We start from the raw sequence: 22,664 nt of genomic DNA, 5'->3' as shown, positions 1-22,664 counted from the left end.
TCACCTCGGAGGAGCTGGGTCAAAGTGAACCAAGTAGCTGGAACAGGTGGGCATAGGAAGTTGGTGATTCCCAAGGGCACCACTTTGGCAGAAGACAGACAGTTGGGGACCCCTCTACCTCTCAGGTCTTGGATTTGTAGACAGAGACTGAGAGCCTCCCACCAGGAAAGGGCACTGTCTGCATATGAAGAGAAAGATACACTTTGCTAATGCAGTAAGAACAGGCCTAAAAGCAACTAACACTAATGAGAGGCTTTTGAACCTCAGAGAGGTGGACCCAAGTGATATCACTGGTTTCTTTTCGAGGGAAAATTTGAATTTTTTTTTTTCTTTAACTGCACTCTTTAGGGTCTCCCAGTTGGCTGTTATTAGTATAGACTGCTTTTCTAATGGGAAGTGAATTTTGCACTTAGCTGCTGAAGGGAATGATGACATTAGCAATGGGTACATGAGTGTAAGCAACAGCAGCGTGGGATCAGAGCCAGGATCTGAGAGATGCAGAGCTGGAAGGCAGGAGAGAGGTCTCTGGGAGCAAGCAGAGGGGAGCAAGAGTAATAAGCACTGAAAACAAGGATGGGCCCTGGGGACACTCAAAGGGACATTTTGAAGACTGGGCACTGACTGTGGTCTCACTCTGCTCCCCTCCATCCCATGCCATACCTCACTTCTTCTTTTCCCCCTCACTGAGCCCCACAGGCAGCCTCAGTTCCATTGACCACAGGCCCTTTGCACATGCCACACTTGCTACACAAAACTCCCTTTGTCCCACTCCTTGGGATATAAGTCATCCTCATTCCTCAGCTGTCATCTCAACTGTCGCATCCCCCCAGGGGTCCACATGTCCCCTGCCTAAGCCTCAGGCAACTAATATGGAAGCATCTAGAAGCCTCAAACCTTCATCACTGCTCTTCCTACAGCACTCCAAAAATACAAATAAACTATAAGCAATTCGGCAATAGAGGAGACTTTAAAGAGTTACTCAGTGTTTCGTTCACCACGAAGAAACATCTATGAAATCAAAGTTATCCCCTAAACCAGAGAAACAGGCTGTTACCACCAAAGTTCTGAGAGAAATGAGGAAGAAATGACCTGGAAGCAGATGGAGAAAACACCACAGGCCTGTGTTTCTAAGTGTTTTCTAAGTATCATTGTGACCAGGACCTTATAAGAAAAAGCAAATTCCTGATCATTTTCACATCACTCTTCTCTCAGATGCAAAGAGTAAAAGATGAGAGCAAGAGTCGGGGGTGGAAAGAGAGGGAGAGAGAGAAACAAAGTAATTTATAAATGAACTGTGCTGGCTGGAGGAAGTTGGAACTCCAACCCTGCCAACACATGATTCCCTCCTGTTGATTTCCCATCCCATCATCATCTCCCTCCAGGTAACCAACACCCTCCACCACAGAGGCCCTAAGAGATGGGGACACATGATTGTGATCAGATTTGGGCGACAGGGTGTCTAAAAAATGGCTCTATCAACCCAGACGTGCTGGACAAACTGACGTGAAAATTCACCGTGGTTTCAGAGGTTGCCTTCTAGTGTTAAGCTTTTCAAATCCCGACTAAGGTTGGAGACAATTTTATACTGAAAGGTGATAATAAGGAGGCTTAAATAAAAGAAACATGAAGGGCTACATCAAATCCAACATTTTTCCAAAACCATGTAAGAATACACTTACATAATAGTTTCAATGAGTAATCAATAACTTATATGGTTTTGACAAGTAATCAATAAAAACCAGATGATTATACAAATATATATAAAGAAGTAAGAAACCTCATGGTATGAAAACCAATAATATTATATATTTTGGGAAAAAAGTATACCAGAATAGAGAGACCCTTCCTGAAATGAGTACATTTTTTAAAAGGCAATTTACTTTATTTAAAGGTTAATATCTTTGGGTTTTCACTTTAAAGTCAGGAATTTAAAATATCTGCTCTCTTCACTCATATTTAAACCTGTCCTGGGTTTACTATCAAAGGTAATACAACAAAAATACAAATAAAATGTGAAGAGAACATATAAACACAGAAAATTGAAAAATATTTTAAAATCATGTGCAAATAATATGATTGTCTTCTTAGAAAGGTAAGAAATGAGAAAAAAATAGAAATTTAATAAGGGATCATAGCTCAGGATACAGTAAGGAAAAATATATTAAATCCTTTCTATGTTACAACAATAAACAGAAAGATAGTGGGCATAAAAATATATCCAGAGAAACAAAAAAAAAAAAAAAAGAAAAAAATTAGAACTGCATTAAAAGAAATCATCGGGGAAAGAGGTACGTCGAATATCAAGAAAAATCTCAATTTTGCAGGCATGTCGGCACTCTACAAGTCAACTCTTACTTGTAAACAATTCAAAAAAAAAAAAAGGTTTTATTTTTCCCAAAAGGGAAGGGAGCAATGACAAAATGGTTCTGAGGTTCAAAGGAAAAAATGTCAACCGGGCGTGGTGGCTCACGCCTATAATCCCAGCACTTTGGGAGGCTGAGACAGGTAGATCATGAGGTCAGGAGTTCGAGACCAGCCTGGCCAATATGGTGAAATCCTGTCTCCATTAAAAATACAAAAATTAGCTGGGTGTGGTGGTGGGCACCCGTAGTACCAGCTGCTCGGGAAGCTGAGGCAGGAGAATTGCTTGAACCCAGGAGGCAGAGGTTGCAATGAGTCGAGATCATGCCACTGCATTCCAGCCTGGGTGACAGAGCAAGATTCTGTCTCAAAAAAAAAAAAAGTCACCAAAATCAGAACGCTCAAATATAAGACACCATGAATAAAAATTTGAAGACTTGCCTGTCAAAAAAATACTGTTAAACTATCTAATGGCAAAAATAAGATGAAAAAGCATTTTCATAGTAAATGGCTGGCAATATTTAATGTCTATAAAAAAATGAAGAACACTTATAAAACAGTAGGGACATATCGGGAGATAAGAATAAAGGCAAAGTAACAAATACCTAAAAGAAGAAGTAGGCTGGGCACAGTGGCTCTTGCCTGCAATCCTAGCACTTTGGGAGGCCGAGGCGGGTAGATTGCCTGAGCTCAGGAGACCAGCCTGGGCAACCTGGTGAAACCCCGTCTCTACTAAATACAAAAAAAAAATTAGCTGGGCACGATGGTGTGCACCTACTGTAGTCCCAGCTACTTGGGAGGCTGAGGCAGGAGAACTGCTTGAACCTGGGAGGCAAAGGTTGCAGTGAGCCAAGATGGTGCCCCTGAACTCCAGCCTGGCGACAGAGCGAGACTCTGTCTCAAAAAAAAAAAAGTAGTATATATGGCCAATTGATGTACTATTTTTTTTTTTTTTAATTACAGAAGTAAAGAACTGAAACTAGGCAAAGATTAATGTTCCATGTGATAGTACACGACAAAGGGTTTCTAGGTGATCACCAGCAGTAATGACGGTGGGAAGAAAGGGACATCTGCACATATCCCTGGCATCAAAATAAATTCATATAATTCTGGGGCAATTTCAGAACCAGGTCAAAAGCTATAGAAGCACTCGTACACATTGATCTAAACAATTTGCATTCTAGAAATTGATTCAAAGGAATAAAAACAAGTGCATAAAGTTGATTCAAATTGGCTTTGAAATCCGTAATTCTAAAATGTTAGAAGAAACATAACATGTTTGAAATTAAATACTGAAGTATATAATTATGTGTGAAACAAATAAGAATATAAAATTGACAGTAAAAGTCATGTTAGAAAGACTTAAATGACATGAAAAAGTCATTAAGAAATATGAATATGCCAAAAATAACGTTACTAGCACATAACTATCAAAATGTCAACAGGATTTGGACACTATATTTTTCTGTGTTACAAGTTAAACAAGCGTGTAAACAAAAAAAAAAATTCAGTAACTATCTAATTATTCAAAAAGCACTCACTTCTCCACTGGGAATGCAAAGATCCCTTCCTTCATATCATGTCTATGTTTAAAACCTGGCATTCAACTTTTTAGAGGTGGAATCCAAAAAATCTCAGAATTTAAGATCCTATTTAAGATTTATGACTTATATCTTAAAATCTTAGAAGTAAAATCAGGACACTAAAAATGTAATCCAAATAAAAATCATATAGTTGAAAACTAGGTTTTTCGCCACTTCAACACTGGAATTTCCTTGTACAAGGAGTGAAGAGTGAGCACAGGTTTCACGTGAAATCTCCTCCCAGCTGACATGGACATCAGTGTCCTGTAAACAACATACAGATGACCCACAGGGTTACAGGCTCTTACCAGTGGAATCAGGCTGCTTGGGGTTTGGACTTGGCTTTGGTTTGGGTGCGTCAGGTGGTGCTGGCTCATCTGTTTGTAAGATGAGAGTTGCGATTATGAGTGCCTTGCAGTGAAGAAAATGAAACATCAATTTGCATACAGACGTTCACTAAACAGATAAAAACTGGACCTTGTTCTTTGTCATGGTGGGGATACCCATACAGTCTGCTGCCAATATCCTTCCAACATCTTCCAGCTACAGTACTTATCTTCAAGTATTTTCAATAAAACCTATCAGGCAGCTTTTCAGATCAGCTATAGAATTGGCAAGGTACTGTGTAAAACGAAAATACAGAAACCCTTGTTCAACTGTATTAAGAATTTCAAGATGACAACTACAGACTCATAAACCAATATGGCGCCCTTGTAAGCATGGGTCCTTGGGTGATCGAACAAGTCACCCACTCATGAAGCCTAACCTGGCCAGGGGAGTCACATTTGCCTTACATCATTCCAAAGACTGTAAGAATTTTAAAATAAAACTATGCATACTGGTAAAAAAAAAAAAAAAGAAAAAGAAAAAAAAAGAAAGAAAAAACAGTCCAACAACATCAAAAACAAACAACGACACACCTACCCTAATTTTCCACTGTGCAAACAGGTTTCATTGATCATTCACAAGAGATATGTTTTTTGGGAACGATAATAATTTGGTGGTAATAAGCAAGTCGGCAACAGAGGAGACTTTAAGGAGTTACTCACAGTTTCCTCTGTCATGTAAGGAATCTGCTAAGTCAAAGTCATCCCCTAAAGAAGGGAAACTGGCTGTTAACACCAAAGTTCTCAGAGAAATGAGGAAGAAATGATCTCGTAAGCAGATGCAGAAAACACCATAACCCGACGTTCCTAAATACTTTTCTGGAAATCCCTCTAACCAGAATCTCAACAGAAAAAATGAATTCCTGATCATTTTCACATCACTCTCCCTTCTGATGAAAACAGCAAAAGATGAGAGCCAGAGAGAGAGAAATAAACTAATTTATAAACCAATTGTGCTGCCTGGACAGAGTTGGAATTCCAACTCTAACCTGCACATGGTTCTCTCCTGTTGATTTCCTGTCCAAATATCATCTCCCCCCAGGTAACCAACACCGTCCGCCAGGGAGGCCCTAAGAGGGGCTAGTGGGTGTCTAAAACGTGACTCTACCAACCCAGATGTGCCAGACAAACTGACGTGAAAACTCACCATGGTTTCAGAGGTTGCCTTCTAGTTTTAAGCTTTTCAAATCCCAACTAAAGTTGGCGAATTTTTTTTTTTTTTTTGAGATGGAGTCTTGCTCTGTCCCCCAGGCTGGAGGGCAGTGTTGCGATCTCGGCTCACTACAACCTCCTCCTCCCCCAGGTTCAAGAGATTCTCCTGCCTCAGTCTCCTGAGTAGCTGGGACTACAGGTGCCCACCACCACACCCAGCTAATTTTTGTATTTTTAGTAGAGATGGGGTTTCACCATATTGGCCAAGCTGATCTCGAACTCCTGACCTTGTGATCCACCCGCCTCAGCCTCCCAAAGTGCTGGGATTACAAGGGTGAGCCACTGTGCCCAGCCAGGTTGGGGAAATTTTTATACTGAAAGGGGATAACAAGGAAATGTAAATAAAAGAAACATGAGGAGCTACATCAAATCCAACATTTTTCCAAAACCATGTAACAGTACATGAGTAATCAATAAAAATCAAATAAGTAGTCAAACATATTGCATATAAATAATATATTTCATGGTATGAGAAACTATATTATTATATGTTTAGGAAAAAAAGTATACTAGAGTAGAAAGAGGCTTTTTGAAATGATTTATTTTATTTAAAGGTGAATCTCCTTGGGTTTTTGCCCTAAAGTCTGAAATAAAAGCTGTTTACTACACTTACAATTCTACATATGAAAAGCTGTCCTGGGTTTATCTAGCAAAGACAGTACAACCAAATTACAAATAAACTGTAAACAAAATGTACAAATATAAAAAAGAGGAAATTAAAAAAAATAATTTGCAAGCAATTTGTGGATCGTAAAGAAAAATATACAAAATCCTTTGTATATTATAGAAACAAACAGAAAAATAGTGGACATAGAAATAGATTCAGAGAAACAAAAAACAATTGAGAAATCCATTGACAGAAATCATCAGGAAAAACAGATGCATCAAATCTCAAGGAAAAAGCTCAACTTTGAAAATGTTTCCCAACTTCTTTGATCAACTTATGTTTGAAGACAATGCAAATGAAATTAAAAAGACGGTTTTACTTTTCCCAAGTGGGAGACACGATGGCAAAATTATTCTCCATCAAAAAAAATTTAAAAACCAGAAAACCAACACAAACTTAAGACACCATTTAAAAAAATAGGTCTTGCTTGTGAAACATTCCTGTGAAAAATATTAAAAGGCAAAAATACATAGCAAAAACATTTTCATAGTGAGTGGCTAATAATCTTTAATATCCATAAATAACTGAAGAAGACTTATAAATCAGTAGGTACATATGATAATTTAAGAATAAAGGGTATAACATCCAATACACAAAAGAAGTATCCATGGCTAACTGGAATGCACTATTTTTTTTTTTAATTTCAGAATTAGAGATGTGAAACTAAGACAAGTTTGATACAATCCTTACACTATCTGACAAAGGTTTTGTAGGTGATAACCAGTAGAGATGGTGTGACGATAGGGACATCTGCACACACCATCGTCAAAATAAACTGGGACAATTCTGGGGCAAATGGCGAACCAGGTCAAAAACTAGAAAAGGACTCATCTACATTGATCTAGACAATTTGAATACCAGAAATCTCTTCAAAAAAAGAAAGCAGATGAAGTTGACTCAAATTTGCCTTGTAATTCCTAACTCTAAAAAGTCAGAAGACACAATAGTTTAGACATTAGGGATTAGTTAAATTAATGTATTATATATCTATATAGAATAGTATATAATTGACAGTAAATGTCATATGATATAAATGATAAAATGACATGAGCAAATGTTCAGTGACTATTAATAACTATAAAATAGGCCGGGTGCAGTGGCTCATGCCTGTAATCCCAGAATTCTGGGAGGCCGAGGTGGGCAGATCACCTGAGGTCAGGAGTTTGAGACCAGCTTGGCCAGCGTGGTGAAACCCCACCTGTACTACAAATACACACAAAAAAATGAGCTGGGCATGGTGGTGCATGCCTGTAATCCCAGTTACTCAGGAGGCTGAGGCAGGAGAATTGCTCGAACCCAGGAGGCAGAGGTTGCAGTGAGCTGAGATCGTGCCACTGCACTCCCACCTGGGTGACAGAGCGAGACTCCATCTCAAATAATAATAATAATAATAATAATGTTACAGTGCAGTATGAACAAAAGACTGGCTTTATTACTTAACATTTGCTTCATTTAAACTGATATATAAAATATAAGTGCAAATAACCATTAAAATGCCAAGAGCGCAGGCACATTATTTATGATTCTGTGTTAAAAATTAAAAACAAAAACAAAACTAAAACCCTGAATGTTTCACAACAATTCACTTCAAAAACCAGTTGCTAGTCAGATTACCCTGAGAATGCTCTCATGTGTCAAAATAGCTGATACAAATATTCAAGAGCAAAAACATTGAAAACACCCAAGTTTCTCTACAGGGAATGCACAGGCCATTTTCTCTACACCAAGTTCACATGAAAATCTTGTGCTCAGTGTTTTAGAAGTTCCATACAATCTTGGAAGTAAAATCAGCAAACTAAAAATAAAATGAAGTCAAATATCTATTTCAGAAAACTGTGTACTTCCCTCCCTGCCCAATGGAATAACTCTGTACAGAGTTAATAGCAAGCACATGCTCATCTGAAAGCCTCTCATCCAGCTGACGTGGATGCCACTCTACTATGGACAATATACAGACAACCCATAGAGTGAGAAGCACTTACCAATGAATCCAGGTTGCTTAGGGTTTGCATTTGGCTTCGGCTTGGGTGAATTAGGAGGTGCTGGGTCATCTCTTTGTGACAATGAGAGTTGCAATTGTGACTGTCTTAGAGTAAAGAAAATGCAACATCAATTTGCATAGAGATGGCTGACAGATCAGGTAAAAGTTGGAGCTTGCTGCTTGTCATGGCAGGGATAACCATACACACAGCCTCCTGCCAACTTTCTTCCATCACTTCCAGCTACATTGTTTAACATCAAATTAAACTAAAGCAGCTGTCTAGCCCAGTGACAGAATTGGCAAGGTCCTGTGCAAAACAAAAATGTGGGACCCTCATCCCAACTGTATGAAGAAGAGCAACATGGTAACTACAGACCAGTAAACCAATATAGCACCTTTGTAAGCACAGCTCCCTGGGTGACTTCACAAGTCGCATGCCTGTGCGCCTCACATGGCCAAGAGAGTCACATTTGCCTTACATCATTCCAAAGACTAAACAAAAGCAAGTGAACTGGCAAAAAAAAAAAAAAAAAAAAGTCCAACAACATCAAAAACAGACAACAACATCACACTTACTCCCTAAGTTTCTATGGTACAAACAAGTTCCATTGATCATTCTCAAGAGGTAAGTCTCTTGCAAATGATAATAATTGAGTGATAACAAGCAAGTCAGCAACAGCGGAGACTTTAAAGAGCTACTCACGATTTCCTCCACCATAAAAGGCATCTGCGAAGTCCAGGTCAGCCCCTACAAAAAGGAAACGGGCTGTTAACACCAAAGTTCTCAGAAATGAGGAAGGAATGAGCTCATAAACAGAGAAATCACCAGAGCCCCATGTGACTAAATACTTTTCTGAATATGACTCTCACCAGGATCTCATTAGAAAAAGCAAATTCCTGACCATTTTCACATCACTCTTCTCTCACATGAACAGATTAGAGATCAGAAGGTCGGGGTGTGGGGCTGGGGGGAAGAGAGAAAGAGAAAGAGAAAAAAGAGATAGACACAAAGAGAGAAAGAAATTCATAAATCAATTCTGCTCCCGGACTGAGTAGGAACTCCAACTTTGCCTGCACACTGTTTGCTCCTGTTTATTCCCATCCCATCATCATCTCGTTCGACACCCCCAACGCCTTCTGTGAGGGAGACCCGAAGAGGTGAGGAAGAATGACTGTGATCAGATTTGGGCTAGAGAGCGTCTAAAAAGTGGGTCTACCCACCAGGTATGTTCTTGATCATTTCAGAGGCTGCCTTCCAGTTCTAAGCTTTTCAAATTCTAATTAAGGTAGAGCAACTGTTTTTGTTTTGTTTTGAGACAGGGTCTTCCTCCGTCACCCAGGTTGGAGTGCAGTGGTCTGACCACAGCTCACTGCAGGATCCGCCTCCTGGCTTCAAGCAATCCTCCTGCCTCAGCCTCCCAAGCAGGTGGGACAGGAGGTATGTGCCACCACGCCTGCTAATTTTTTATTTCATTTTAGAGAGGGGGTCTTGCTATGTTGCCCAGGCCGGTCTTGAACTCCTGGGCTTGAAAGATCCTCCCATCTTAGCCTCTCGGAGTGCTGGGATTATATGTGTGAACCTCTATTCCTGGCCATCAGGAGCTTTTTACATGGGGAAGGGGAAAAAAGGAGGCTTAAATGAAGGAAACATGAGGGGCTACTTTGAATCCAACACTTTTCAACACCATGTAACAACAGTACATTAGTAATCACTAAAAAACTGATGATTTTTCCAATATATTGTGTATAAAGAAAGAAGAAGTCTCACGGGATGAGAACCTATATATTATATGTTTAGAAAATAAAGTATACTAGAATAGAGAGATCTTCTTGAAATGAATATCTGGTTTTGCAAAGACAATTTATTTTATTTAAAGGTGAACCTCTTTAGGTTTTTGCCTTGAAATCAGGAATAAAAAAATGTCTCCTCTCTTCACTCATACTTAAAGCCATCATGTGTTCTCCAGCAAAGCCAATTCAATAAAAATATGAATGCACGCTGAAGACTAGCTAGATAAACTGTAAAGAGAACATATAAATCCAGGAACGGGGAAAATTTTTAAAACCCATTACCAAATAATATGACAGACTTCTTAGAAAAGGTCAGAAATGACGAGAAAAAAATTGGATTTTAACAAAGGGTCATCATTTCATAGATAGTAAAAAAATACATACACAATCGTTTCTACTTGACAGAAATAAACAGAAAAATAGTGGACACGAAAATGGATTCAGAGTAACAAAAACAAGGAAAAAACACTTTAGAAACCCATTGACGGAAACAAGAGAAAGAGACAAATCTAATCTCAAAGAAAAAGCTCAGGCCAGGCGCAGTGGCTCACACCTGTAATCCCAGCACTTTGAGAGGCTGAGGTGGGCAGATCACCTGAGGTCAGGGGTTCAAGACCAGCCTGGCTAACATGGCGAAATCTCGTCTCTACTCAAAATACAAGAATTTGCCTAGCATTGTGGTGCATGTCTGTAATCCTAGCTACTTGGGAGGCTGAGGCACAAGAATCGCTTGAACCCAGGAAGTGGAGGCTGCAGTGAGCCAAGATCACGCCACTTGAGGGTCTGTCTCAAAAAACAAAACAAAACAAAAAAAAGAAAAAGCTCAACATTGAAAACGCATTACCATTCCTTGAATCAACCTATGATTATAAACAATTCAAACGAAATTAAAAAGAAGGTTTTACTTCTCCCAAGAGAAGAGACAACAGCAAAATGATTCCCAATTTAAATGGAAAAGAAAAAGTTACATGAAGCAGGATACCCACACAAATGTAAGACACCATTAAAAAAAATAAACATACTGCTTGTAAAACATTCCTGTTAAAAATATTCAAAGGCAAAAATAAAGTGCAAAACCATTTTCATAATAAGTGGCTGGTAATCTTTTATATCGATAAATCACTGAAGAAGGCTTATACATCAGTAGGTAGCGAGGCCGAGACAGGCGGAACAAATGAGGTCAGGAGTTGGAGACCAGCCTGGCCAACATGGTGAAACCCCGTTTCTACTAACAATACAAAACTGAGCCGGGCCTGGTGGCGGGCACCATGAATTGAAGGATAAAGGCCAAAGCATCCAATACACAGAAGAAGCAGTCTCCATGGCCCATTGGGATGCATTATGCTTTGTACATTTCAGAACGAGAGATGTGAAACTAAGACTAGTGTGATATAATAATGACACTATTCGACAAAGGTTTTGTAGGTGATCATTGCTACTGGAAAAGGTTTGAAGACACAGACATTTGCAGATACCCTGGTATCAAATCAAACTGGTGCGATTCTGGGGCAAGCAAACAACCAGGTTAAAAGCTATAAAAGTAGTCATATGCATTGATCTAGACAATCTGAATACCAGAAATCTCTTCAAAGGAATGAAAAAGAATAGATAAAGTTGACTCAAATTGGCTTTGTAATTCATAATTCTAAAATGTCAGAGGACACGTTTTCAACGTTAGGGATTAAAGAAATTAATGTATTTTATTATATACTTAGATAGAATAGTATTTGTCAGTAAATGTCATATGATAGAAATGAGAAAACGACATGAGAAAACGTGAATAAATATTCTTATTAATAAGTATAAAATAATGTTACAATAAACAACATAGAGACCACCCATAGGGTTAGAGGCTCTTACCAGTGAAACCAGGTCAGTTGGGGTTTGGATCTGGCTTTGGTTCGGGGGGATCAAGGGGTGCTGGGTCACCTGTTTATAAGACATGAGAGTTGCGATCATCAGTGCCTGTAGTCAAGAAAATGAAAAATCAATTGCCACAGCAACCAGAAAATGAAAAATCAATTTCAATAGCGACCAGAAAAGAAAATGAAAAATCAATATTGATAGCAACCAGAAAATGAAAAACCAATTTCGATAGCGACCAGAAAAGCAAATGAAATATCAATTTGCATAGAGACTGTTGACTAAACAGGTAAAAATTGACCCCTGTTTTTGTCATGGTGGGGATGCCCATACTCGTAGCCTCCTGCCAATTCCCTTCTGTCATCTTCCAGCTACAGGATTTAACTTCAAGTATTTTCAGAGAAAACTAAATCAGGCGTCCAGACCACCTGCAGAATTTGGGAGGTCCTGTGCAAAATGAAAATGTGCGACCCATTGTTCCAGCTTTATGAAGAACTTGAAGATGGCAGCAATACAGCAATAAACCGTGGCACCCTTGTGAGCACAGGTCCCTGTGTGACTGCACAGGTCATATGCCCATGAGGCCTGACCTGGTCAGGGGAGTCACATTTGCCTTACATTGTTCCAAAGACTGTAACCATTTTAAAATAAAAGCCAGCATACTGGCTGGGCGTGATGGCTCGCATCTATAATCCCAGCACTTTGGGAGGCCAAGGTGAGTGCACAGCTTGAGTTTAGGAGTTTGAGACCAGCCTGGTCCACCTGGCAAAACCCAGCCCTTACCAAAAGACAAAAATTAGCCGGGCATGGTAGTGGGCGCCTGTAATCCCAGCTGCTGGGGAGGCTGAGGCCTGAGAATCGCTTAAGCCCAGGAGGCGGAGGTTGCAGTGAGCTGAGATCGCACCACTGCACTCCAGCCTGGGCCACAGAGTTAGACTCTGAAACTACACTTAAAAAAAAAAAAAAAAAAAGCCAGCATACCGGTAAAAAAATAATAATAATAATCAAAAATGCAACAACAAAAATAAACAACACATGTACTTCCTCTGTTTCCACTGTCCAAACTCCATTCATTTATCATGCAAAAGAGATGTCTCGAAAATTATAATAATTCGATGATAATCAGCAAAGCCAGCAACAGAGGAGACTTTAAAAACTTCCTCACTGTTTCCTCCATCACGAAAGGCATCTGCTAACTCAAATCAGCCCCTAAAGGAGGGAAATAAGCTGTTAATACCAACGTTCTAAGGAATGAGGAAGGAATGACCCCAAAACAGGCGGAGAACACACCACGGCCCCACATTTCTAACCACTTCAGAAAAAGTGAATTCCTATTTTCACATCACTCTTCCCTCAGGTGAAAACAGTAAAAGATGAGCATGAGACAGAAAAAGAGGGAGTAAGAGAGAGAGAGACAGACATAGAGAGACGGAGAGAGAGAGAGGGGATGAGAGAGGGGCGGGAGAGAGAGAAGAGAGAGGAGAGAGAGAGAAGAGAGAGGAGGGAGAGAGAAGAGAGAGGAGAGAGAGAGAAGAGAGAGGAGAGAGAGAAGAGAGGGGAGAGAGAGAGAAGAGAGAGGAGAGAGAGAAGAGAGAGGAGAGAGAGAGAAGAGAGAGGAGAGAGAGAAGAGAGGGGAGAAAGACACAGGAGAGAGAGAGCGGAGAGAGGAGACGAGAGAGAGGAGAGGGAGGAAAGAGGAGAGAGGAGAGAAGAAAGAGAGGAGAGAGATGAGAGAGAAAGGAGAGAGAGAAGAGGGGAGAGAGAGGAGAGAGAGGGAGAGAGGAGAGAGATAGGTGAGAGAAAGGAGGAGAGAGATGAGAAGGAAAGAGGAGAGAGAAAAGAGAGAGAAAGGAGAGAGAGGAGAAAGAGGAGAGGAGAAAGAGGAGAGTGAGGAGAGAGAGGAGAGAGGAGAAAGAGGAGAGAAGAGAGAGGAGAGTGAGGAGAGAGAGATGAGAGAGAAAGAAGAGAGAAGGAAGTAGAGAGAGGGGAGAGAGAGAGAGGAGGGGGGAGACAGAGAGGAGAGAGAGGGAAGGGGGAAAGAGAGGAGAGAGAGAAGAGAGGGGGAGAGAGAGAGAGGAGAGAGGGAGAGAGAGAGGAGAGGGGGAGAGAGAGAGGAGAGGGGGAGAGAGAGAGGAGAGGGGGAGGGAGAGAGGAGAGGGGGAGAGAGGGGGGGGAGAGAGAGTAGAGAGGGGGGAGAGAGGAGAGAGAGGGGGAGACAGAGAGAGGAGAGGGGGAAGAGAGAGGAGAAAGAGAAGAGAAACAGGGAGAGGAGAGAGAGGAAAGAGAAGAGAGGAGAATAGAGAGCGAGAAAGGAGAGAGAGCACGAGAGAGGAGAGAGAGAAAAAATGTATTAAATCAATTGTGCCACCAGTACCAGGTTGGAATTCCAACTCTCCCTGCACACAAGTCCCTCCTGCTGATTCCTCATCCCACCATCCTCTCCTCCCACGTCCCCAACAGCTTTTTTGAGGGAGACCCTAAGAGGTGGAGACAGATGACTGTCATCACATTTAGGCTAGAGGGTGTCCAAGAAGTGGCTTTCCCAACCCAGCTATGCCCCACAAACTGATGTGACCATTTACCATGATGTCAGAGGGGCCATCTAGTTTCAAGCTTTTCAAATCCCAACTACAGTTGAGGCACTTTTCAATTGGGAAGGGCGAATAAGGAGGCTTCCATGAAGGAAACTCGAGGGGCTACACGGAAACCAACACTCCTGCAAATCATCGTTATTGATGCAAGTATGGTGGTCCCTGTCGCCCTATCGCCTGTCTGCCTGTTACATGCCTTTCTTCTCCAGGAAACAGAATTCTTAGGCCACCAGAACTCCCTTGGATATATTTTCCTGACCCCAAGCACACCGTAGGTGCAAAGGAAGGAAGGAATGCATGAAGGATGAAGAAATGAATTCGCAGAGAGACAAGAAAAAACCCTTTCTGCAGGTGGCTTGGGAACAAATGCAGCCGATAAAACCCGACAGAGCCATCCTGTCTACGGTGGTAGCCTGCCAGGAAGAAGGAAGGACAGTTAAGAAGAAAAGAGAAAATACCCAGTAGCGGGATTGCTGGGTCAAATGGTAGTTGTACTCTCAGTTCTTTAAGGAACTTCCATACTGTTTTCCATAGTGGAAAAGAAGTCATCCTATGAAAAAAATACCTGCACACGCATTTTAAAAGCAGCACAATTTGCAATTGCAAAAATGTGGAACCCACCGAAATGCTCATCAATCAACAAGTGGGTAAAGAAACTGTGGTATGTACATACAAAGGAATACTACTCAGCCATGAAAAGGAATGTCATTCGCAGCGACCTGGATGGGATTGGAGTCTATTATGCTAAGTGAAGTAAGTCAGGAATGAAAAACCAAACATCGTGTGTTCTCACTCACATGTGGGAGCTAAGCTGTGAGGATGCAAAGGCATAAGAATGACACAATGGACTTTGGGGAATCACGGGGAAAGGGTGAGAAGGAGGTGAGGAATAAAAGACTACCAATAGTGTGCCGTGTATACCGCTCGGGTGATGGGTGCACCAAAATCTCACAAATCATCACCAAAGACCTTCCTCATGTAACCACACACCATGTGTTCCCCAATAACCTATGGAAATAAAAAAATTAATTTAAAAAAATCTGGGAGGCCAAGGCAGGTGGATCAGTTGAGGTCAGCAGTTCAAGACCAGCCTGGCCAACATGGTGAAACCCTGTCTCTACTAAAAATACAAAAATTAGCCGGGCGTGGTGGTGGGCACCTTTAATCCCAGCTACTTGGGAGGCTGAGGCAGGAGAATCCCTGGAACCCAGGAGGTGTAGAGTGCAGTGAGCCCAGATTGCGCCACTGCACTCCAGTCTGGGCAACGGAGCAAGACTCTGTCTCAAAATAAATAAATTAAATAAATAAAAAATAAAGAAAACGGAAAAACATGAAGCCCTGTTCGGAACCTCCCCTGCAGGCTGCCAGCTCCTCTAAGGTTCCCCCTATGGAGCAGGCCTCACTGTCTCTAATCTCTACCAATTGAAAGCACAATTTCTAGGATGCCCAGGGCACATTTTTTGAAATGTGGAAAGCCATTAGCAATTCCTCCTTAAACATAGAGGGCCGGACTCCTAAGAGATGCTCTAGGCTGAGTTACATACTATTAAGAAGAAATTTTGCTGAGCAAACCCGGCCTCCTCTGTCTTCCCCAGAGCCGGGCATGCAGGCTTTTAATCCTAAATATATTCAGCCCTGGTAAGTGTGGGTGGAGGATTACCCAGATGCCGAGGCAAGAAACTGAAGGCACAAACTGTTTCAGTGTAATAAAGAAAACGGTTAGAATAAGAATAGTTGTAATATAAATTAGATATAGAGATGATCATGGACATTATCAATCACTAGTATAAATATTACTAATCATTAGCTTTTAATATTACTCTTTGTTGTATTACTCATATAACCAAGGAATAACCGGCGGGTATAGGGTCAGGTGCTGAAGGGACATTGTGACAAGTGACCTAGAAGGCAAGAGGTGAGCCCTCTATCACACCCGCATAAGGGTCGCTTGAGGGTTCCTTGGTCAAGCGGTAATGCCAGTGCCTAGGAAGGCACCCGTTACTTAGCAGACCACGAAAAGGAGTCTCCTTTCCTTTAGGAGCCAGGGAACACTGCTCCACCAGCTTCTTGTGGAAGGCTGGATATGATCCAGGCCTGCCCGCAGTCATCGGCCTAAGCCCCCTCCTGTGGTGCTGTGCTTCAGCGCTCCTTGTCCACTTTCACGTTCCTCCCATACTCCAGGTTCCTCTTTAAAGTTCTTAGAAGATAGTGGTAGAAGAAATAGTGAAAGTCTTAAAGTCTTTGATCTTTATGATAAGTGTATAGAAGAAAACGTTGACGTATGCTGCCTTCCCTCTCTGCTACTTGACCTTATCAATCACTTGGATGACTCACCCTCCTCACCCTGCCCCCTTGTCTTGTATACAACAAATTATCAGCGCCCAACCATTCAGGGCCGCTACCACTACCGGTCTCGGTGTCTTGGTGGTAGTGGTTCCCCGGGCCCAGCTGTTTTCTCTTTATCTATGTGTCTTTTGTCTTTATTTCTTATGATCTCTCGTCTCCACACACGGGGGAACACCCGCCAAGCCCTGTAGGGCTGGACCCTACAGGTAAGGCCAGTCCAGACACGACACTGCCTGCAAGCCGGTCTACTTAAAAGCCTGACTAGGCTGGCGTGGTGGCTCACCCCTGTAATCCCAACACTTTGGGAGGCCGAGGCAGGAGGATCACCGGAGGTCAGGAGTTCAAGACCAGCCTGGCCAACATGGTGAAACCCCATCTCTACTAAAAACACAAAAATTAGCCAGATATGGTGGTGGGTGCTTGTAATCCCAGCTACTCAGGAGGCTGAGGCAGGAGTATTGCTTGAACCTGGGAGAAGGAGGTTGCAGTGAGCTGAGATTGCACCACTGCACTCCAGCCTAGGCGACAGAGCTAGACTCTGTCTCAAAAAAAAAACCTGACTATATTAAGGACCAAAAATGCACCAGGGAGTGGAAAAAGGAATTTATAACACAGGACAGCCAGCAGGTTCCCCTGTTTTATTTTAAAAGGTTGGGGATAGAAAAATGTTGTTAAAGAGTATAATTGAATTGCTCGCTACGCAAAGGATAAACGCGTGAGGGGATGAATACTGCATTCTCCATGATGTGATTATTGCTTATTGCAAGCCTGTATCAAAATATCTTATAGACTCATAAATATATACACCAACTATGTACCTACAAAAATAAAAAATAAAGAAAAACACTGTTAAGGTAACAGTGTCGGGGATGGCAGGGGAGCCTTCCTTCCTGGTATTTTTTCTGTTTTCCGAATTCTCCTCTGGTACACACGGACAATCTGGTAGGGGCACATTTCTACCCCCACGTGTCGCTTTTCACAGGGACCTGTCGCACAGCGCACGGGCTTAAATTCCTGGAGCCTGTATCCGCTAATTTTTTTGTTTGTTTGTTTTCAGACAGAGTGTCACTCTGTCGACCAGGCTGTAGTGCAGTGGTCCCATCTCGGCTCACTGCAGCCTCCGCCTCCTGGGTTCAAACGATTCTCGTGCCTTAGCCTCCCAAGCAGCTGGGATTACAGATGTGCACCATCACACCCAGCTAATTTTTGTATTTTTAGTAGAGATGGGGTTTCACCATGTTGGCCAGGCTGGTCTCGAATTCCCGACCTCAAGTGATCCTCCCGCCTCGGCTTCCCAAAGTTCTGGAATTACAAGCGTGAGCCACCGCGCCCGGCCCGCAAAGTATTTTTGAACGTTTTCAGGAGTGAACATTTTTTCTAACTTTCCTTCCCCTCCCCCACCCCGGGTCTCAGGCTCCCAGCAATTCCAAATTTAGGCCCGGGATGCAGGGCGTGGCTCCGGGAGGCTGCTCCAGGGAGACCTCCCCAATTGCCCTAACCAAGACCCAGGTCCCAGAATCCTGGGGGGCGGTGGGGAGATAACAGGGGACGTGAGGGGCTCATGCAAAGGGGCAGAGATCCCTAAGAACGTCACCAGGGTTGGGGTGAATCGGATGCCACCTCTTCCCCAGGTCCCTCTAAATTTAAGAGCTTGCGATTCTGAAAAGTGTAGAAGGAAAATTAAAACTTGGAACCCCAGTTCACTCTGCCAAAATAATAATGATAATAATAATAATAATAAATAAAGCTGGAAGCTGAATTAGGCAAAAAGCTGTCTTTCCTTCTGTTCCCAAGCAGATAGATGCAGAGAAAGAATGCAACAACTCTGTTGACCTTATCTTAGTAAAGTGCCAATTTAGTGAGCGTAAGACAAACACATAATTGACTATTCTACCTGCTCCTTTTCTTTTGCAACAGGTAAATTGGGTAAAATGAGCCTTCCTCCTCCTTTCCCCTCCAGCGTGCTTCCCCCCCCCCTTTAAATACCTAAGCCCTCAGTATCACCTTTGGAGAAAGGGCTCCTTCCTGACCTTCGCCAAATTAACTCAAATGTATTGAGACTTGTCCCAGGTACTTTTTGGTTTACAAAAGAAACGCCGACCTTTCCCTCTGAAACGGCTGCCACTTGGCCCCAGGAAGAGCGTTGTGGAGAAAGTAGGCGCCTCCTCCGGACCTGGGCCCCCGTGGGCACAGCGCGTCCCGCCGGGCAGGGAACAGGGACCGGGTGTCCCAGCGGGGTGCACCACCCCGCAACCCACATCCCCAAGCGGATCTCCAGGCCCGACCCGCGCCCCACCGCGTCCCCCGACCCGGATCCCGCCGCTCGCTCACCAGGGGCGGCCACCAGAGGGCGGAGCAGGCCGAGGAGCAGCAGCCCAGCGCGCCATGGTGCGCCCAACGCGAGCAGGAACCGTCCCCGAGAGCAGCGCGCCCGCGAAGGCTGCGGGACAGAACCTCCCCCACTAGCCGGGTGGGGCGGAGCCCGCGGAGGACTCGAAGAGGTTGGGTGAGTGGAGCAGCCCTGCAAGCTCAGCCCGGGCTGCGCCTGGCCCGCCCCACCCCGGCCTCCACGTGCACACGGAAGGGGCGGCAACGCCGGGCCCCGGGGAGGGGGAGGGGGCGGAGGAGGGGCCCCGGGGAGGGGGAGGGGCGGAGGAGGGGCCCCGGGGAGGGGGAGGGGCGGAGGAGGGGCCCCGGGGAGGGGGCGGAGGAGGGGCCCCGGGGAGGGGGCGGAGGAGGGGCCCCGGGGAGGGGACGGGCGGAGGTGACCCAGGCGGCGCCGAGGGGAGCACGGGACGCCCCCCCTTCCCTTCTCAGGAAACTGTGAGTGCCCCCGGCCCACAGGCCCGTCGCCAGGACGCCCAGGACGGCGCCAACTAGAGCAAAGTGCAACCCCCGGGAAAGTGCGGGTCCCTCCCTCTTTACAGCCCCTTAAATGCACGCCCGAGGGTGGTCCCTACCTGGAGCCAAGAGAAACCACTGCCCTTCTTGGAGAGGTGTGGGCCTCTCCGCACTCGCCCTTGCTGTCCCCTCTCTGTTCCTAACAGGCGCCCTCCCAGGCAGCCCCAACGGGGAGAAAATGAAACTTTTCCTGCTTCTCTGCTCGGAAAACTATGGGGCCCTCTTCCCGCTGCTCGCGGGGCGCTCAGGGCGCTCCCCAAGGGGTGCAAAGTGCAATCCCTTCCCTGTTCAGAAAGGCGTAGGCCTCGACAGGCAGCCACGGCCCCTGGTCCTTTCTGGAGCGTCGGAGCTGGGGGCGCTCAGTGGAGAGGGATGGCGGGGGTGAGGGGCTTTGGGACACACTGCGGATACCCACTCTGCGCGGGACCAAGGACGTTCGGCCACAAGCTCAGAGACAGGGTTGGGAGTGAGGACTTGTGGCCGTGGTTTGGGGTTGGGGGTAAGACCCCTATCTGGGTGGCCTGGCTGAGTCCTGGTCCTTGGCGACTTGCCCCCGCAGGCTGAGTCAGGGGCCCTTCGGTAACACTGGTCTTGTGTTGTGCCAGGCCTGCGGCGACACCGTCTTTCCCCAGACCATCTGTGCCCCTGGATCAGACACAGGCAAGGCCAGAGGGCCTGGCTCCGCACCCCAGGGCCCACCTCAGGGGTTTGAGGATTGCAGCAGTGAAACTATGCACTCCACTCCTGGAGGCGGAATCACTTTTCTTTTTCTTTTTTTTTTTCCTTTCTTTCTTTTTTTTTTTTTTTTTTTCTTTTGTCTTTGCTTCGTCCTGAACCTGCCTGGGATAATGACGTGATGACTGAAGTCCCAGCAGCCAGTTTGGAGCAGGAAGTCTCCTACAGGATAGAAGTTGTGTATGTGTTGTTTGTTTGTTTTGAGATGGATTCTTGCTCTGTGGCCCAAGCTGGAGTGCAGTGGCACCCTCTTGGCTCACTGCAACCTCCGCCTCCTGGGTTCAAGTGATTCTCCTGTCTCAGCCTCCTGAGTAGCTGGGATTACAGGCGTGCACCACCATGCCTGGCTAATTTTTGTATTTTTAGTAGAGACAAGGTTTCACCCTGTTGGCCAGGCTGGTCTCGAACTCCTGACCTCATGATCCACACACCTCGGCCTCCCAAAGTGCTGGGATTACAGGTATGAGCAACTGCGCCCAGCCAGAAGTTGTATTCTAAGCATGGCAGAACACGTTGAGCAAAGGTGTCAGGGTGGCTGGTGACATAGCACGACGGCCATGCCAGCCCCAGACTCACTCTCCCAACTTATTTTACAGGACAGAGGCGTACATTTTTATCTCACTGTTTGCTAAAGTCAGGTCTCCATCAGCTTTCTTTAAATCACTTTTATTTCTGTTTTTCATTACCAGGGTCTGAACCCAACTTAGAGACCTCCTGTGAGGTTCTTGTGGACAACCAAGACCCTTAAGAGATGTCTGAGCGTTACACACCATGTCTGCTGCACAGACGATCAAATGAAGTTTTTGAGGTCAGTGGATGATGGGTGGATATAGATGGGTCTGAGGGTAGGAAGTGGTGGATGGATGAATGAATGGACAGACAGCCATCTGCATGCACGAATGGGTGGATCACTTGCTGTAAGGATGGATAAAGAGATAGATGGCTGGATGAATGAATAAATGGGCAGACAAATGGGTGGATGGATGAGAGGATGAGTGGATAGATGTATGGAAAGATGAGTGGGCGATTGGGTGGATAGATAGTTGGATGGATGGATGAATGGATGGATACATGTGAGTAAATGGATGAATGGATGGGTGGGTGGATGAATAGATGAATGAATAGATGAATAAATGATGAATGGATGGGTGGGTGGAGGAATGGATGGATAAATGGACAGATGAATAAATGGATGGATGAAAGCGGGGATAAATGGATTGATCTATGGATAGATGGATAGATAGGTGAGTGGATGGGTGGGTGGATGGATGGTTGGAAGGATAGATGGATGGACAGATTACTGGGTGGATGGAGGAGTAGAGAGATAGATGGGTAGGTGGGTGGATGGATGGATAAATGGGTGAACAAATGGATGGATAGATGGGTGGACAGATTACTGGCTGGCTGGATGGGTAGAGAGATAGATGAGTAGGTGGGTGGGTGGATGGATAGATGGATGGATGGATGGATGGATGGATGGATGGATGGATGGACGGACGGACGGACGGATGGATAGATGGATGGACAGACAGACAGGTGGATAGATAGCTGGATAGATGGGTGGGTAGAAGAATAGATGGATGAATGGATGGATGAGTAGGTGAATAGATGGATTGATGGACAAACAAGTAAATTTTTACCTGACATTTTTGTATTGTCGTATAACTTTCTATGTGTTGATTCACTGGGAAATAATTGTGATACATGGATATTGGACTTATTAGCTCATGTCTGCTGATAAGAAAACAACACAGGGCCATAGAGTTCATTAGCAGTGGGCTGGGATCAAAACGAAGGGCTCTTTGATTCTGAGTTCAGGCCATTTGGACCACTTTGCCTTGTGACTGCCCCCAGATCACTGGAATTTTCCTCGCGGTTCACAGCGCCCAAAGGTAAGCAGTATTTGGTAGCCTAGAGTTCATACATTGGAAATTTCATGATCTGTGTCCCCTCAGTGGTACAAAGCATTTTTACAGCAATAATTAATTTGGCAATAACTTGATGTGTGAGCCTGTGTATGCGTCTTTTCAGCTGGCTAGTACAGTATCAGTGATGCCATGTTCGCATGCTAAATACCAGCCAAAGACATGCAAGAAAAGAAGGGCAGGCCGGGCGCGGTGGCTCGTGCCTGTAATCCCAGTACTTTGGGAGGTTGAGGTGGGTGGATCACCTGAGGTCAGGAGTTCGAGACCAGCCTGGCCAAAATAGTGAAACTCCGTCTCTACTAAAAATACACAAATTAGCTGG

At 44.3% G+C, this 22,664-nt stretch overlaps 1 protein-coding gene and 1 long non-coding RNA gene across 3 annotated transcripts in view; one reads left to right on the top strand and one right to left on the bottom strand.

Moving 5' to 3' along the window:
- The window catches only part of LOC106995143 (uncharacterized), a 52,582-nt gene extending 33,282 nt beyond the window's left edge, over nt 1-19,300 (bottom strand). The window contains exons 1-6 of the mRNA XM_077988176.1: nt 19,113-19,300; nt 11,842-11,910; nt 8,894-8,938; nt 8,192-8,291; nt 4,994-5,038; nt 4,253-4,321 (exon numbers count right to left, since the gene is read on the bottom strand). Of these exons, the coding sequence (XP_077844302.1) occupies nt 4,253-4,321; nt 4,994-5,038; nt 8,192-8,291; nt 8,894-8,917 (238 nt within the window). The 5' untranslated portion in view covers nt 8,918-8,938; nt 11,842-11,910; nt 19,113-19,300. The remainder of the gene's footprint in view (nt 1-4,252; nt 4,322-4,993; nt 5,039-8,191; nt 8,292-8,893; nt 8,939-11,841; nt 11,911-19,112) is intronic.
- An 85-nt stretch (nt 19,301-19,385) lies between these two features.
- The window catches only part of LOC106995144 (uncharacterized), a 46,714-nt gene continuing 43,435 nt past the window's right edge, over nt 19,386-22,664 (top strand). Inside the window, exons 1-2 of one of the 2 annotated variants that reach the window (XR_013412685.1) lie at nt 19,386-19,604; nt 21,107-21,225. This is a non-coding gene — a long non-coding RNA (uncharacterized LOC106995144). The remainder of the gene's footprint in view (nt 19,605-21,106; nt 21,226-22,664) is intronic. The other variant, XR_013412686.1, reaches the window with a different exon arrangement.

The sequence above is a fragment of the Macaca mulatta genome, chromosome X (genome assembly GCF_049350105.2).
Source record: "Macaca mulatta isolate MMU2019108-1 chromosome X, T2T-MMU8v2.0, whole genome shotgun sequence".
Taxonomy (NCBI): Eukaryota; Metazoa; Chordata; class Mammalia; order Primates; family Cercopithecidae; genus Macaca; species Macaca mulatta.
This window is presented reverse-complemented; position numbering and strand designations above follow the sequence as displayed.